Source organism: Drosophila innubila, assembly GCF_004354385.1.
Source record: "Drosophila innubila isolate TH190305 chromosome 2L unlocalized genomic scaffold, UK_Dinn_1.0 4_B_2L, whole genome shotgun sequence".
In the NCBI taxonomy this organism is placed as follows: Eukaryota; Metazoa; Arthropoda; class Insecta; order Diptera; family Drosophilidae; genus Drosophila; species Drosophila innubila.
Genome location: NW_022995372.1, coordinates 3393970 through 3412144, shown reverse-complemented (window position 1 = coordinate 3412144; position 18175 = coordinate 3393970). Strand labels below are relative to the sequence as shown.

General features: G+C 36.6%; 2 protein-coding genes and 1 long non-coding RNA gene across 3 annotated transcripts in view; 1 reads left to right on the top strand and 2 right to left on the bottom strand.

Moving 5' to 3' along the window:
* Positions 1-397: 397 nt before the first annotated feature.
* Positions 398-18175, top strand: part of LOC117781404 (protein dachsous) — a 104501-nt gene continuing 86723 nt past the window's right edge. The window contains exons 1-3 of the mRNA XM_034618157.1: positions 398-588; positions 12954-14075; positions 14571-15545. Coding sequence (XP_034474048.1) covers positions 13134-14075; positions 14571-15545 — 1917 coding nt within the window. The 5' untranslated portion in view covers positions 398-588; positions 12954-13133. The remainder of the gene's footprint in view (positions 589-12953; positions 14076-14570; positions 15546-18175) is intronic.
* On the bottom strand, positions 7574-7979 carry LOC117781405. The gene is made up of 2 exons (XR_004617162.1): positions 7867-7979; positions 7574-7810 (listed from the first exon to the last, which is right to left on the bottom strand). It is a non-coding gene; the product is annotated as an uncharacterized LOC117781405 (long non-coding RNA).
* Positions 11053-12072, bottom strand: LOC117779649 (ficolin-1-like). The gene is made up of 3 exons (XM_034615912.1): positions 11942-12072; positions 11310-11887; positions 11053-11251 (listed from the first exon to the last, which is right to left on the bottom strand). The coding sequence occupies exons 1-2, from the start codon at positions 12070-12072 to the stop codon at positions 11407-11409; spliced, it is 612 nt and encodes a 203-aa protein (XP_034471803.1). The 3' UTR covers positions 11053-11251; positions 11310-11406.

Sequence of the window (18175 nt, the reverse complement as noted above, 5' to 3'; positions counted from 1 at the left end):
CCGTTTCTTTCTTCGCCGCGTTTTTATTTTGTTTTCGTCGCGTCGATCGTCGCCGTCGTCATCGTCGTCGTCGTCGTCGTTGCTGTCGCGTTTTTCGTCAGCCGCTAAAATGTAAAAGCGGAGTCTGAATGCAAATCCGAGAAAATTTCCGAGTGCCGATAAATGCCGAATGCAATGAAAATTGCAATATTTGCATTTTAATTAAATTGCAAGAATTTCCAAAAAGTGATTGTGTGTGTGTGTGTGTCTGAATATCTCTGTGTTTTTGTGTGTGCGACAAAAACACACCAAAAATATATAATCAAAAGCAAAAAAATAAAAATAAAGCACAAGAGAAAAATAATACAAAAAATATACCAGAAAAAGGCGAAAAGAAATATTGTTCAACAAGTCAAACGAGTTCTTTTGGCTCGCTTTGGCCGTGTGGCCAACAGCAGCAGCAGCAGCAGCAATAACAACAACACAGCAGCAGCAACAACAACAACCACAACAACAAGTCTCGAGTTTGGTGGCAGTGGCAACCAAGTTGTTGTTGTTGTTGTCTTTGCGCCTTTGGTGAAAAATATTGACAGCATATTGCCACAAAATGTAAGAAAGCACGCAAAATCCAGCAATAATAAAAAGTACTTCAACACTCGCTCATAAAAGTGCGCGTACACTCGCACTCAGCCTAATTAGAAATGGTCAATAAGGTAGCAGCAACAAAAACAACAAAAAATAATAGAAATAGTGGTAACAACAACGGCAGTGAAAACAACTTGAAAATAATCAAATTGGTTATCGAATTTGAGACTCGGGGAGAGACAGAAAAAATACAACAACAGTGCCTGTTGTAGTTAATGTACACACATACAAAAGAAAAGGCGAAAAGAAAAACACTTTGCTGGCTCTTTTACCTTTTTTTCTTCGTCTGTTTTTTACGAGTTTTCGGCATTGCTTTAGGCCTGTTGTCCCAAAAGGAAAATGTGAAAAATAAACAGAGTTGTGATTGTTGTTGGGTATTTGCTTCACTTCAAGTCATTCGAGAATAATAATAAGAATACCAAAATTTGAAAACAAAGATTAGATAAAACCAATATGAATTTGGTATAAAAAATTAAAAACAATTTGATCAAAGATTAAATTTAGGAAAAGAAATTGGCAATAAAAATCCAAAAATTCTACTATTTCTACTATTAAATATGTTCACTTATGTTCACTCAAATGCAGAAAATCAAATGTTTTCCAAGTATTTATAAATATAGATTTTTAACAATTTTATTCACCTCAAGTGATTTTCTTATTTTAATTCCTTATTTTGTGAGCTCTCAATTTTGGTGTTAGTCGAATTTCCGAATTAAATCTTCATTTTTTTTATACTTTTTTTTGGTTTTCTTATATTTTATTCTTCTTTTTGTAATTCTCAGTAAAAAATTGGGAATTTGCACTGAGGTACCTGGTATTCTGAAGTCAGTTTTAGGTTTCTACCTGTTTTACAAACTCGTCAAGTCTCCCACTCTCAATAGACAAAACCCAACGGTAATGGCACCTGAGTAATCGTTTGTTATCGTTATCTATCGAGCAAACGTGACAAGAGAGAAAAGTGTCGCCAAGGCAAAATGATTCCTGGAAAAATCACACAATCGATGAGATGATGGCACATGAAGTGATTTTGTAATCACATTCCAGTCACTGTTGCTCCGTTCCCCTTTCAAAAAGATGCAGGAAATGCCCGTCGTGCTCGGATTTTTAATGTTATTGCCATTAAAGTGAATTACAAATTCCTCTAAAAATTATATAAAATTATTACAAAAAGTCGCTCGAAACTGTGAGTGTTGTGAGTGTGTATATGTTTGTGTGTGTGTGTGTGTGGTGCTGTGGCACTTATAAACCAATTTTCGTAGTGCTGCTAAAAGCCAAAATAGCCTGATATTAGAGAAATGGGCACTAACTGAAAATAAGAATGCGAATGAAAATGACTAGGGAAAAACAAACAAACATTTGGGCCAACAATGAGAAACGGCGGCGAGTTTTATGGCCCTTAATTTACACTTCCTTCCAATTTCCAAGCGCATTGCGTAGCACAGATGAAAAACAAAAGAGTGAGAGAGAGAGAGAGAGGATCGGGGTCTCAGCTCTGCTGCTTCTTCTTCTTCAGCTCTTTGTTGTTTTTTCTCTGCTAGGCGTCGGCAGCGACCAAAGGAAAAATGCGAGCGAGCGGCAGCAAAAGCGAACAAAATATAATTTTCATTTCCCATTTTCATTTACTCTCGCGCCTCAACGCTGAGTTTCCCCTGCCCCTCAAATGGCAGCTGCTCTGCATATTTCTGCTTTATCAGCCCGACGGCAGTTGGTGGATCTAAGCTAACGGTAGAGTCACTGGCAGGGCCATTTGTATACCCTTGCAGAGGGTATTATAATTATGTCACGAAACGTGGGACATACTTTTGCTTGGAAAAGTTTTTGATTCAATCAGTTATCCCAAAATATCTAACAGTCGGACTACTATATAATAATTCTGTCATTGAAATGAACAATCAAAAATATGCATTTGTTAAAAAAAGTTTATTAATTTCTGAGATATCTTAACACACAGATTGTGCATTAGGAAATACTTTATACATTCTGACCAAATTTGGTTCAGATCGGACTGCTATATATTATAGCTGCCATAGGAACGGTCGTTCAAAAATAACCTTTCCAATAACTTTTTTGTTTTTCGAGATATCTCAATTGCACACAAAGCTATTGAAAGGGTATCAATTCGTCGGCTAACCGAAAATAATTTTTCCAGCTTATATCTTCATGGAATAGTGCGTCAGGTGCGGGTGATCAGTCGGTGAAAATTGGCGTGACGTTTGCCATCGAGTTGTGCGATCGACAAAAACGAATGACTTAGGCAACGAACTTGCCAAACACAATTTAATGCGCTTTAAATTGTCCACATCGTCGTCATCGTTGGCATCTAATTGCCGCAATGCTTAGCGCTATACAAACAAAAATTACGCTTTAATCTATTTTTGCCCCGCCCCAGCCTCTAAGACACACACACACACAAGCACACACAAGCACACGGGGACCACACACGCGCCTCGTGCTCCGTGCCAAGAAAATTACATTAGACGTGGCCGGCACAGCAGTTAAGACCGCGAATGTTTGCTCTGTCTATGCGGCAAAGCACGCACTTGCCACCAGGCAACATTCAACTGCCACCTGCCACCTGCCCACCTGGTGCAAGTGTTCCTCCTTGCGCCGCGGCGCTAATTTCTTTGTTGAGTCTCATGCGGGTTGGCATCGCGGACATTCGAATGTGCTAGCCTGTGATTAAGCTTAGAATATGTTCATCGTTTTGTTCCAAGTGTCTTCATCCGCGTTGAGAATATCAAATTGGATTGGAGACTGTGATTGTGATTGTGTTTGTGATTGTGATTGTGCCTTCGCCTATGGCTATTTGGTTGGGGTAACTACGCATAAATATCATTCTATATGCATAATATAAAGAAATAAATTAATAAACAACTTAAGAGGGTTGCATGCAATAATGCTGCAGTCGAGGTGCTCGACTTTTAAAAACCTATTAACTGTTCGATTCCATCAGCAGAAATTTTAAAAAATATAACAAATAGAAAAATAAATTACTATATTTCTGAATTCAAGCTGTACAAATATTGTTTATATTATTGTAATAATTTAAAACAAATACATCACAAAGTAAAAAAAAAGTTTAAGTACATTTAAATTTTTTATTCTTAGGTTAGTTTATTTATTTTTTTAATGCTAACTAAAAGCTTTTGATCTACAGTAAGCTTAAAATTAAAATATAAAAACGTGGCCTTAAACTTAAATTCAATTTATAATGAAAAGATAGAAAAAAGATATTTAAGCATTGAACAGAAGAAAAGTCTTGAAAAATTAAAAAAAAATTATAAAATGATCCAGCATTTGTTGCATGGATAGGGGGAACCCCAATCAATATAGACGGATTGTCAGCAAATTTTGTTTCTGTAACTCATATATAGTCTGAGATCTTGGTGTTCCTATAGACAAACGAAACGTGTCAGAAACCCAAAAGCCTTTACAATCTTGGTTTACTGGGTATAAAATCTGAATTTTATCTAGCTTTGATTTGGTTCAGTTTGGCGTTTTATGGCCACACATGTTCCACATGAGCTCGCTATATATTGCATGGCAATCTGTGAGTAGTGAGTATAAAATTAAGTCGACAAGATTGAACCAAAGCCATAACAACCTGAGGGAATGCGTGTCATAAACCGAGCTACCAATAGACTTGCTGTTGTTCTTCAGCTGTGGCAAGTGTATTTATATCTTCGGTGTGATTATTTTGCTTTGCATTTCATTTGGCATCCCATAAACACTCAGTCTACATAATTTGATTGTCTTAATGGCGGCCAGCATTCTTAATAGACCAGATCCACAGCATCATTTCAATGCGATCAACATAACGAAATGTTACAAATTTTGTTGTCGAATCGATTTTCGATTGGAAATTATATTCGGAATTTATTTAATGGCAGAGGGCGCGGGTTAACGAACCATCCAAACTAACAAACTAGCACCGAGATTAGCTTTTAGCCCGATATTCTTATTTTATTTTATTTTTTTTTTTTGCCTGATTTTGCAGTTTTATGATGGCCATTAATCGGACCAAACAATGCCTAAAATACACAGACCATGACAATTATTGCTAAATGCTCTTGGCTACCCTATAAACACGATTCATAATGAGATGCTAAGCTACGAGTGTACACCCAGAGAAATAATGTATAGTTAACAAAAGAAATGTAGTTATATTTTCTATTACATTTGATTAAAAAATATATTCATATTAAATGTAAATTAAACTAAAATCCTACATGGATTTCTAAAATAAAAAATATTTAGTAAATTCAAAGTGAAACACATCCTAATAAATATGATTCATTTTAGGATTTTTTTTTAAATTATTTAACTTACAATCAAATTTTTGTTGCCTATTTAAATACTGCGTGAATATAGTAAAGTAAAGATTTAAGTCTTTACATTCCATATTTTATTAACTAAACAAAAAAATATATATTTAAAATTTGGAGCATTTTTCTCTGCGTGTAAAGCAATCCCAATCTGATTCGATTGAATGTGGTGGGATGTCATTACCGATGTGCCTTCCGGTTCTCGCAGATCTATTAATACCTCATAATTGTGTGCAGAAAAGTTCTCTTAAAACGGTAACACAAACCGCGGGGAGTTTGGCGGCATCTCAAGATTAGAAACAGACATGACAACCTGCAACCAACTTCAGATTCAGGTTCAGAATCAGGCTCAGTTTCTGTGATCGTTGCGAGGCGTCATTTCATATTTTCTTACACCTCGAAAGTTGGTCCAGTTGTACCTCTTCACGGACGTTGTTTGGCGATAAGATATGGCTAATAAATGCCGCTAATTAATGGCATTGATTACGCTATGCCACAAAATGACGTTTCTCTCTATGCGACCCAACTGTTTCTGATTATTAAAATATTTATTACAAATTTATTATTGCATGCGATTTTAAGCAGTTGTGTGCAAATGGTAATAACAGAATAACTTGGCAATTTGGTCACAGCTTTTAACAACCGATAACTTTTTTAATGCCAAATTAAAGTGTCTCTATGTTGACGATGCAAAATTAATTAATTAGAATATTTTTTTAAGAAAATTTAAGTTTTTGAGCAACTTTAAGCTTTCATAACTGGGTGAAAACTAAACATATCTTCAAGTGGAATGTCATTTTGATCATGGCTTGGCCATTTAATACAATCTGCATTTAAATTTGATGAAATTCGTACAACAATTTTTTCTGCCCCAAAAATGAATTTCGATGCTAAGGGTCCCCCCTTTGGAATTTCAAAAATTAAAAATTTTAAATGTCAAATTTTCATTTTAAATTAACTGCTCATGTTATAATTAGTATAAAGCAACGCTTTAAACTTGATTCTGAGACCTTTCATTTGTCAAAAATCATGACAATATGGTTTAAAAATTTTGACACGTAAAGTCGCTAGATTCAAAGTCTGACCAGCTTTAAGGCGTCATGAATTAATGAAAGCTAGTTAGATTTTCAAGATGAATGCAATTTTTATCATGGTTTGGCATCTAAATGTATTCTGCATTCAAAGATTTATTATATTCGTAAAAATTATTTTTTTGCCAGAATTTTTCATTGCGCTCGAAAGTGAAATTGACAATGAAAATGGAAAACATTTTCGTGCATTGCTCTGGTCAACTTACTTTAATACAATAAAGTAATGGGGCGTTGATTTCACTTGCATTTTCGCAGTTTTTCTAGCAGAAAATCTCTCATGCGAACTTCACGCTTTCGCTGCTCTGTCCAGCTGTCCATCCGTCCATCTGTCTGACGGTCTGACTGTCTTTGGGTCTGCTTGGCTGATCACAGACTCAGCAGTGAGTCGGATACATGGTCCAAGGCGAGGATTTGCATTTTAATGAGCTCAATTAATATGCAAACAATTAAAATGTTACTGCTTATGGCTTATAGCTTATTTTAGACACAAGTGCGATTCGTCGAATCGTCAGTCGAACAGTCAGAACGTCGACTCGTGTGTATACGGCAATTAGAAAGCCATTAGAAATAACTTATTAACGACACATACTCCCTTCTGCCCGCTTTGGTGAGTTGTGACCACGCTCCAGCTTGCACATTTCATAAATTACTCAACATTTAATTAAACACGCTCTAAAGCGCTACTTACCACCTACTTAGCCGCCGGTTTTAGACAACAATTTTGCATAATTTGAAGTTAAATCATGAATACACAACAGCAACAACAAGTTGATTTTCTGCCTCGTTTCTTTGCCATTTTTTTTGCTTTTTAATTGTGCAACAAAAAAAAAAGTGCTTACTTTTTAGCCCAGTAATCAAAGGACGCAACAATGCTCTAAAAGTAATTTATTTAAAAGAATAAATGACTGGGAATATTACAAAATTTATTAAATTTTAAATATTTTATTTCGATATTGTGATTTAAATTATTTGTAATAATTTTGTGTATATATTTATTATTTTCATTAATGGTAATTGAGTCAAACGGTTGCTGGGCATCCAACAGTCGAGCACGTTGACTGTAGTGTTCTTACTGGCTTTTATTGTTATAATTTAACTTCGTTTTCATCGTCTGAGTAATTAAAGAAACCCTAGGAACATGTGTTCTGGTCATGTTAAGCAGTCAGTCCGATTAAATGGCGCTTCCTGCCTGACAGTCAGGTGGTGGCGCCTCTATAACCAGGCTGTCCAGGGCTGTCCAGGCTGTCCAGTTTTTGCCCGAATTGATTCGCCATGGAGAGTCGTCTGGCTTGGCTGATTAGCACCTCCTTTCTAGCATTCTTCAGGCTTTCCGCCTTTCTAATCGAGTGTATTTAATATCAAATGTAGCCTCCAAACAAATGTGAGCTGTGCACAGCAGTCTCAGTTCCCAGTTCCCAGTCTATACAATTCCCCTACCATTTTCCCCCCCTTGAATCCGCTCCCTTTTGGCTAATTAGTTGCGCCGTAAAGTTTATACTGTTTGCGTTATTGTTTTTTATATGTGTTTCATTCTTTTCGTATAGTTATGGTTATATATTTGTTGTAACTTTTATTTGCCATTAAGTAGATTTTATTAACGTTGCTCCAGCTGCTCGTTCGCCTGGTACCGCCTCTTCCTCCCGTTTTCTGTCTCTGTCTCTATCTTTTAGTGTATACTTTTTTCGGGCTTTACGATCTTTTGCGCTCGTTAAAGTACAAAACACACTCCCAGGAAAAGTAATAATTTTAATGTCCCAAGTCAGCCAGAGACTGTGATAGGCCTGGTTAAATCAAAGCAGAGCCAAAACTACAATATAATTACAAACTTTGTCATTTGATATTAGACTGCGGCAGAGTGCACACTTCCCTCTCTGTATTCTCCGCTCTCCAATCTCCCTGACATCTTCCGCACAGTTGTACACCCAGAGAAAAAGATACCAAATTCGGCATTTATATTTATTATATAATTATAATTTTATTAAAATTGACTGAGACTTACAACAATTGAAATGTATTTCTATATGCCAGAATATTTATTTTCTCCTAAGCTTCTCAAGTAAAATTAATTTAATATGTTATATTTTCAAAAATTATGTCTGAAATAAAAACAATTTTTCTAAAATCTGTAAAGAACACCATTATTTATATAGCAATTTTTTATAAAAACTAATAAATAATTTTTAAATTTTGAAGATAATTTATTTTGGTATAATAAAAAACTTTTTCTTAAGCAGATCTAGTCAATTTTCTAGAAATGAAATTTTGTTCCAAATTCTATGACCAACAGCACTTACTTACAAGTGTTATTTGCACACTTATATTTAAAAAAAACGGATCTTCAAATCAGACCTATATAATAAAAAAATTCCACATGACAGAAACAATATTTTGCAACATTTTTTATTGTGCTTAATAAATTGTAAAAACATATTTATGATGATCATATTTTCTTAAGCAAAAACAAAGTCCTTAAGCAAGAGTAATACAATTTTTTTCAAGTGCAATCTCAGTTTCTGTTGCACACGCAACCAGCTGAGTTTTCTTTAGTGGCAACTCGGTGGTCGGTCTTTGGCCCCATCTGCCAAATGATTTCCAGATTGCTCTCTCTGTCTCATTCTTTCCCTCTCTCTCTTTTTCTCTGACTCTCTCTGTGGCGCTTTCTAATGTGTTTGGGAATTAGCAGTTCATCTAAACTTATGACATCTGCAAATCAAACTGACATTTCCGCAACAGCAGGAGAAACAGAAGCTGCAGCTGAAACCAATCCTGAGAGTAGGTAATTTGCGTATAACCCGTCAAGTGTCAGGCTTGCCGGGACTCAAACCGGGGTTCATGTCTAACATTTGTCCCCCTTCCTCATCGGACGTTGCACTTCTAGTTAAAGTTGCAGTTGCAGTTTATTAAATTACATTTCATGTCGTGCCTGCATTTCCAGGAAAGTCCATCAAGCAGGTCGGCCATCATTATAAAGTTATTAGAGGCACGTTTGCCAAATCGCCTTCCCTTCTAGAGATGACAAAAACCTAACGATATTGACATCGAAAAATGTATCAAATTGAATACAGTAAATAAATAAATAAATAAAAAAATTTCTCAATTAAGTTTCACCAAAATACAATTTTATAATGAAACCATATTAAAAAATATTACCTTAAAATACAATATTTGATTTAAAATTAAATTAATCTAAAATAAATATAGAAAATACAAATATTTATGAATATATCTAATTGAAAATATATAAATTTTTGTCTTAAATGTCGTTGCTCTTTAAAAATTTAACTATTACTGGTAGCCATCCTTATTCTCTTCAATTACCCTTTTCTCCTCCTATTCTTCCTGCTCGCATTTATTTCAACAGTTTGTCACATAATTGAGATCAAAAGAATTCTTATCGCATGCAATATTATGACATGCGGTTCTAGGCTTTCATTAATTCACTTTTAATTGCTTTGCTGATCCTCTGATTATCTGCCGATGAGCTGGCACTTTCCACAGGGTGTTCAAAAAACGAGATGCTTATCGCTAAAGAACGTCACGAACCAAATACCATGTGAAAATACACAAAAAAAATGAAAACACAAAGTTCTTTAAGCATTTCCCCCATTTGACTGTTTTGTGCTAAAACAAACGAAACAATCATTGTAATACCCTGTAATTAAAGAAATGAAAGAGAGTGGAAGTTTGCCTTACAGATAACGTAAAGATAATATTTAATATTTTTAATATTATATATTTATTTTCTTCTTTTTTGATGATTTTATAGAAAAATCTCTTAAGCTATGAAATATATTAGAAATATAATTTCAACAGGGTAGCTCAAAGTCGTTGACTTTTTTATCGTTAATTTTTACTTGTTTTATTTTTGACTTATTATTATTTTATTTTTTTTTTTTTGATTTTTTGCTTATCGCGCGAGAAAAATCTTTGAAATTGCAGCAGCCGCAGTTGAGCATTGTTTTTGTTATTATTTTCTTTATAATGTTGTTGTTTTTGGCCACTCGAATGCCGAATGAAGAAAAGTGTTAGTCATGGTCTTGTTAACTAAATTGTTGACCACGAATTTGCTGGTCAGCCACAACTCACATTTTTCTATCCCTTTTGCCCTTTTTCCTCTCTTTCTCACAGAGTCTATTCAAACCAAAGCGAGAACATAAAAACTTCAGTTTAGAAATTATTTGTTCGACTTTGATATGCTTGTGTGTGAGTGTGTGTGTGCCATCAATATTTGAGCTCTAACCATGAGAGACAGCCGTCCCAGAGATCGGACCCTTTTAGCCTTTGAACCTTTTTTTTGTTTTTTTTTGTGTTTTTGTTTTTGAACGCAGGTAGTTTCGTTTACCTTGGCGAAGCTTCTTTTCTTTTGTCTTCATTTTTGTTAAAAGAACATCGGCATTCCCTCTCGTTAGTTTACCATTTGAATTTCAAATGTCCAACCAGTTGAAACCTGGCCAAGTGGCCAACTAAGCCAACTGGCGACTGCCAATGAAATGCCAACACAATGCGTAAGCTCTGATGAGCTGCATTAAACGTGCTAAGCGCGTTAGTGCAGTTATCAGTCTATTAGTTGTCATCTATCAAGACTCGAGTCTTCAGTCTAAAGATCAAGTATAGACTGTCTTAGTAGCGCCTTTTCTCTCTCTCATCTCTCTGGCAGCGTGGGCAGCGATTATATGAGTGTTTTTATAGTCACGCTTATGAACTTGCATTTGTCCACTTTTATTATTTTAGCCCAGTACCAAAAGAATACACAGACTGTTGTGTTTGTGACAATGTCTGTTCGTCCGTTTAAACTCATATAAGAGTTAGAGAAACCAACCAACCAACCAACCGCTTAAAAGTTTTTTAATGTTTGTAAATTAGTTATAAAAACAAATTTCTTAAATAAATTTTAAAAAAACTTCTATCTTTTCGATAGTGTCTCAAGAGCAAGAATACAGAAAGAAAGAAAAGATAAAGAAAGAGATAGACACAAATTTATTTCATTTGCTTATACGTAAATGAAATATATGAATTTTTAAGTATGAATGTTTATTTTAAATAAAAATACAGCGATAAAACTTATTTTTATATACTTATGAGTGATTAAGTCATTATTTTCTTGGGCGAATCATCATCACGGCTCTCTTCAGGGAGTAAATGCAACCTCGAAAATGATCCCAAGTGACGCCAGTGTAGCAAGTGGTCGAATTATATGTTCCCATCAAGTTGCTGTAGGAATTTACGTTTAGTAGCAAATCTTTAAATAACAATGATCAATATTACATACCCAGTTGTGCAATCTCGGTACCAACCTGCGCCAGTTTTACATTCAGCGCAGTTTCTACCTGAACTGACATCATTATCGCGGTCATAGGTCGTAAACTTCATGCCCCGATGATATGCGAGGAATCGCCAATAGTTCCAATGCCTTGGCTCAACGTATTTAAGCCATATTGTTGCTCTTCGCCTGAGATTCCAAATCTCTCGTAAGTTACGTTGTGAACTGTTCCCTCGAAATCCTCCAGAATCACAAGCAATTGCTGACTGTGCTCTGCAGTCAGCGCATGAAGTTTGTCCAATCCTAAGAAGAACTCACCATCCAAGTCACCAAAACCCATTTTGTAAGTGTTCCAGTCTCGATAGAAGTTCTCACTTCCATCGATTCGATTTAAAATGACAGTCCAACCGCCTCCATGAGTCGTTGCGTCGCAGGTCACTTTAAATGGGTTTTTACTGTAGCTGGGAATAAGAATCTCATAGATCCCGCTGGGCTTGGAATTAGGAATTGTTGCTTCCGCACAATTACGTGCATAGTTTCTCAAGTGTTGTAAGTCTTGCCTTTCGACCAGTCGATCTAATTCCGCTCTGAAATTAAGATTTGTTTGAGTTTAAAGTTGAATTGAAACTTAGAAAACTCACTTCAATTGACTTAGCTGGGAACTAATCGCAAGAAATACGCTTGTGTCATTATTGTCGCGAATTCGAACAGAATCAGAGAGAATTATAATTGAAATTATTACTGCTATTATGCTTATTATTTTCGGGAACATTTTGCGACTGCACTTTACCAAATGCCTGAGAGGACTGACTGAGGTAAAATGTAACTTGACCAGTTGAAAAAAAAAAATTTAAACGGCAATCTTAATCACATATAATATGCATATGTACATTAAACATACTACTTATTTATATTCTTACTCTTATCAGTATTATGCAGCGACAGCTCCCACAACTTATTCTTTGATAATAAAATTTTTGGTTGTATATGTCATATCGGTAAAGCATTCCACGAACTTAGGTTTAATTAAATCTGTATATATATTTTTATTCTCGGCCTTAGCACCCACTTCCTGTTTGATAAAGCTTTCAGTTTTTATTTAATTAAAAAATTCTAAGAAATTATAAAATTCCAAGAATAAAAATATAATATAATATATGACTGACATTTATACTCTGTTAACATTTCTGTAGCTGATTAAGTATTAAATAAGCAATTATTATATTGGTATTACTTGTGCACATTTATAAATCCTTAAAAAGGGTTTTAAGTAGGGAAAAAAGAAAAGGGGGAAAATTTATTAATTAATTTATTTATTTAACGTCATCTAAATTGAATTATACAATTTAATGTAATTAAACATCTTTCATTTTTTTAATGAATAAAAATCTTTGGAGACTTTTTTTAATTTTTATTTAATGACTCTTATAAAAGACTGATAAAATAAACATACAAATTATTATTAGACAGATTTAAAATATAAATAAATTTTACTGATGTATATGACAAAAATTAATATTAAAATTATTTGTAATTTTATATTGAGTAAAGTAAGAAATAGTTATTAAATTTGATTGATATAAAACTTTGGTATGGTCACTGATATTAGCATTATCTAATTCTCGTTTCTCGTTCTTTGATTCTCAATTGTAGCTCGTAAAATGGCCGCTGCTGGAGGAAGCGGCAACCCTAGCGAAGGGCAATCACAGTCGGCGACATCAGAATAGCGCCATGTTGGGTTTTTAGCACGCAAACAACGCGAGGGAAACCAAAAACAGAAGATTGAGAGATTCAAACAGAGACAGAGACAACAAACACAAGAGACACGCCAAGATGCATCAGGAAACAGCAGCAGCAACAACAACAACAAGCTCTGTGAGCTACAACAAAAACAATAAGCAAGCCACGCCCACACCCAGTACGCCCCGAAGAGATTACACAATGTTTCACAGATGTCGGCGACGCAATTCAAGACGAAGTGCAAGTTTCAAATTTCCCGCCATCAATTGCAGCTTCTTTTGGATGCTTCTAGTCGCCTGCATCCTGTCCAGCAACTGGGCGGCAGCGGGGGGCGTGGACAAGGAGCGGGAGAGAGAGCGCAGTCTGGAGGTGCTTGAGGGCGTGGCCGTCAATCATCAAATCGGTTTCATCGGTGACTTTGACAGCATCGACAGTGGGCCACCTTACATTATTGTGGCCGAGGCGGGCGTGGAAACGGATCTGGCCATCGATCGGACCACGGGAGAGATTCGCACCAAGGTGCCGCTGGACAGGGAGACGAGAGCCTCATACAGCCTGGTGGCCATTCCCCTGAGTGGACTCAATGTGCGCGTTGTGGTCACAGTCAGGGATGAGAATGACAATGCGCCCACCTTTCCGCAATCCTCCATGCACATCGAGTTCCCGGAGAACACGCCACGCGAGGTGAAGCGTACCCTGCTCCCTGCCCGCGATCTCGACCTGGAGCCGTACAACACACAGCGCTACAACATTGTCTCCGGCAATGTCAATGACGCCTTTCGGCTCTCCTCGCACCGCGAACGAGATGGCGTCCTGTATCTCGATCTGCAGATCAGCGGCTTTCTCGATCGGGAGACCACGCCCGCCTATAGCTTGCTGATAGAGGCCTTGGATGGGGGAACTCCTCCTCTGCGCGGACTCATGACTGTCAACATTACCATACAGGATGTCAATGACAATCAGCCGATCTTCAATCAGAGTCGCTACTTTGCCACAGTTCCGGAGAATGCCACCGTGGGAACAAGTGTGCTGCAGGTAAATAATATTCAAATAAATAAAAAAAAAAATCTAATGTATTTTTAAAATCGATGTAATGATCTTGCTTCATTCAGAATACTTTTAAATGTATCATTTCGATATGAAAAATATTTTTTCCATTTCAATTGCTTAATTTTTACTACAAAAACGCGACAAGAAATTATTATCATATATGATAAAATTAGAAATGGAATTTTTTTACTTACAATTATATAGTAAGCTGCTTAAAAAAATATATTAAAACCGAAAAGACAATCAAATATTTTAAAATTAACTCTTAAAGATTAATCCAAATTAGATATTAATTGATTTAATTTTTTTTGTGAATATTGAGAATATATAGAAAAATATTTCTAACAATTTTTTTAAAACAAGCTGATTTTTATTAAGAAACTAATAGATATGAAAATATCGAGCAAGCATAGATGCATTGATCTACATTGATGTATATTTAAAATGTTTTTCTGACACAAATTTATTTCCCAACTCCAGGTGTATGCTTCAGATACGGATGCGGATGAGAACGGACTTGTGGAATACGCCATAAATAGAAGGCAGAGTGATAAGGAACAAATGTTTCGCATCGATGCAAAGACAGGCGCTATCTACATTAATAAACCTTTGGATTTTGAGACCAAGGAACTCCATGAGCTCGTTGTGGTGGCCAAGGATCATGGGGAACAGCCGCTGGAAACGACGGCTTTTGTCTCGATACGTGTGACAGACGTCAATGACAATCAGCCAACGATCAATGTCATCTTTCTCAGCGAAGATGCCTCTCCAAAGATCTCGGAGTCGGCACAGCCCGGCGAATTTGTTGCCCGCATCTCCGTTCATGATCCGGACTCGAAGACGGAGTACGCCAATGTGAATGTCTCGCTGAATGGAGGCGATGGACACTTTGCCTTGACCACGCGTGACAACAGCATTTACTTGGTCATTGTGAATCTTCCCCTGGACAGGGAGTCCACCTCGAACTACACCCTGAGTGTGGTTGCCACAGACAAAGGCACGCCGCCGTTGCATGCCACCAAGTCGATCTTTCTGCGCATCACGGACGTCAATGACAATGCTCCCGAGTTCGAGCAGGAAGTCTATCACGCCAATGTCATGGAGGTCGCCGATCCCGGCACCTCGGTGCTCCAGGTGATGGCCCGGGATCGTGACGAGGGCAACAATGCGGCTCTCAGCTATGCTCTGGCCGATACTCCAGACACGCATGCGAACTGGTTCCAGATCGATGGGCAGACGGGTCTGATCACCACGCGATCCCACATCGATTGCGAAACGGAGCCGGTGCCTCAACTCACGGTGATCGCCAGGGATGGCGGACAACCGGCGCTCTCCTCAACGGCCACCGTGCTCGTCACCATCCACGACGTCAACGACAACGAACCAATCTTCGACCAGAGCTTCTACAACGTATCCGTCGCCGAGAACGAAGCCGTGGGCAGGTGTATACTCAAGGTGAGTCATTAGTTCTCTCCCCCTTCTTCAAACTGACATATGACTGTGTCTACACTCAAAAAAACCACACTTAACTCTAAGTTAAATAATAGCATTTCTTTAAAATAAAGATATTATAGTGATTCCAGCAAAACAAAACGGATATTTTCAAATCTATATATTATTTGAGATTTTCTTTTAATATGACAAACATTTTTTCAAGTTATCTTTAAAAATACCTGTGTCCTCGAAGTCAATTTTTGCTAATTTTAATAAAATAATACAATTTCGCACCTTTAAGGTTTTTCTAATAATGGGAACCAACATTTTCTATTAGCAAATTTAGAAAAGAAAAGCTAAATTTTGTAAAATTATTTAGAATCTTTTCCATATTCAGTTTTGAAATACGAGTATTTATAAATTTCGTAATATAAATCAATTGATTAATGTTCTTTTAAATTAGCATGATAACTCGCGCATTAAGTATAAAACATATTTCTAATATGATCAAATATTTCTTAGTGTATCTATTTATCTATCTACATATCTATCTTGGCTTTTAGCTGACCCATTTTGGCCTCGTCAAGTGACTCGAATCACACAACGAGCGTCACTTATGGATTTTCTACGTACTTGAAACCCAAACTAATCTCATGCATCAATTACCCAGTCTCCGTCTTCTCTCCCGCGTCTTCTGTTCCCCTCTCCAGTCTTCGTCTTCGTCTGCGTCTCCAGTAATAGTTTCAGTCCGATCAGTCAGACATCGACATCCGTAGGGAATTGCGACGTTTCGGCTACTTGCCTCAAAGACATTTGTGCCACAGCTTGTTACACCCATACTCTGCCTCAGGCTAAAGGTATTTTCACTTGTAGAAAGGGCATAGAACTGGAATGCAAATTATACTTTTAAAAATCTTCAGTGATAATGGAGAAGAAAGCGAAGTACATATGTATAAGCAACTTTTTTATATATAGTTAAATTCTTTATTCCAACTAAAGAAGAATACTCCAATCAACGCAGAGCCGAAACGGTAAGAGCTAGAAGGCTGACATTTTTACAATATTTGAATTCTTTTGCTTGGTTTATGTGTGAATAAATTTTGCTGAAAAATTTCGATCTGCAAGCGATTTAAAATCAGATTAACCGAAATCTCAGATATAATATGAGAAATGTAGGGTATATCACGTTCGGTACGAAGCTTATGTCATTTGCTCCTTGTTAACTGTGCTTAGGCAGTCAAATTCCAAAACCGTTTCAGTTCTGTCTGCCTCCCTCAACCCCTTCCCTCTCCTTCCCATGTTGGCATCCGCACCCGAAGCAATGCAGGCTTCTCACTCTTTTGTAGTTAATCCATTCATCATCGGGTAATTACATTTTTATAACATTTTTCCCCGCTCACAAAACAAATGGGCAACCAAAAAGAAACAACTGCAACAACAACAACAACCTAGGCACAGCAACAACAACCACATGAAATGGGGCCTAAAACCGTTTCTAGCGCTTAACGAAGGCATTTTGTTCGCTGTTGTTGGTCGGCTCTCAGTCTCTCTGAGTCTTTCTATCACCCATTTTTTTCACACACACTCTTACACACACACACACACACACACACACACACACACAGATGAAGTTGAAACGTCGACAAGATTTTGTTCGGACTATCAAATGTGACCTCTCTTGTCTCTTGTGTCTCGCTGTGCTCGGAAATAAATAGCAGAAAAAAAACTGAAAAGGTTGCTGAGACTCCGAACTTCCCAGCAATTTAATAACACGAGTTTCAACTCAACGCAATGTTGTACACAAATCCAACAAAAAAGAACACTTAGATGGCAACAATCAATTTATAAATAGGAGAGTCTAATAAAGCATTTTCATTATTTCCCATTTATTTTCTGTCTGCAAGTCGAGTGTCGAATTTAGTGTCAACTAAAGAATGAATTCAATACTGTTTTATATATATTTCTTAGGGTATTTCCTGTTAAGATTACCTGCTACCAATTACTGTACTCTTGTAGACATTTCCGCAAATCAAATCAAATCAAATCTCATCAAAATGGCAACGTGAGATGAACGAAATTAAAGGCTTTGATAGCTCAAAAACACAACAACAACTAGAAATAACAACGCCAATTCTGGCAACAAATTTGATTCGATGAAATCTGAAAAAAGTCACGTTTCCTTAATTACAATGAAAGAAAAGCAGCTACGACTCTTTATCCCCTTCAACTTCAACTCTCCCCTTTCCGTCTGCCAATTGCCTTGAAACCACAGACGAAAGATATCTGAAATACGAAATACAAAACGCATAATTGGCTCACGCAAAAAAAAAAAGCGAAAACCTAAAAATAAAACAGAAAAAAAAAAAATATGTGAAATGAACATGAGATATACATCTAGAGTTTTGAGAAAGAGATAGATGAATAAGATGAGATCTGCTGGGATCTGTGCGAGTGCGAGGGCTCAATAATCATAAAAGCGGCGGTCACTAACAAAAAGGGAAAAAAATCAAAACTAAATTTGGTGCACACACACACAAAACCTGAGAATTGTGCTCGGGTTTCTTCTTTTTCATATTGAAGCCAATCTGTGGTTCTGAAGACAATAAAACCCTCGAAAAAAAACGCAAATCGGAATTTGGAATATCATAAAA

Excerpts from the sequence above, each read along its gene's own strand:
- LOC117779649 (XM_034615912.1), bottom strand. The coding sequence starts at position 12,072 with ATGTTCCCGAAAATAATAAGCATAATAGCAGTAATAATTTCAATTATA. Across the intron at positions 11,888-11,941 it reads TCCCAGCTAAGTCAATTGAA|AGCGGAATTAGATCGACTGG; the intron begins GTGAGTTTTCTA and ends TCTTAATTTCAG.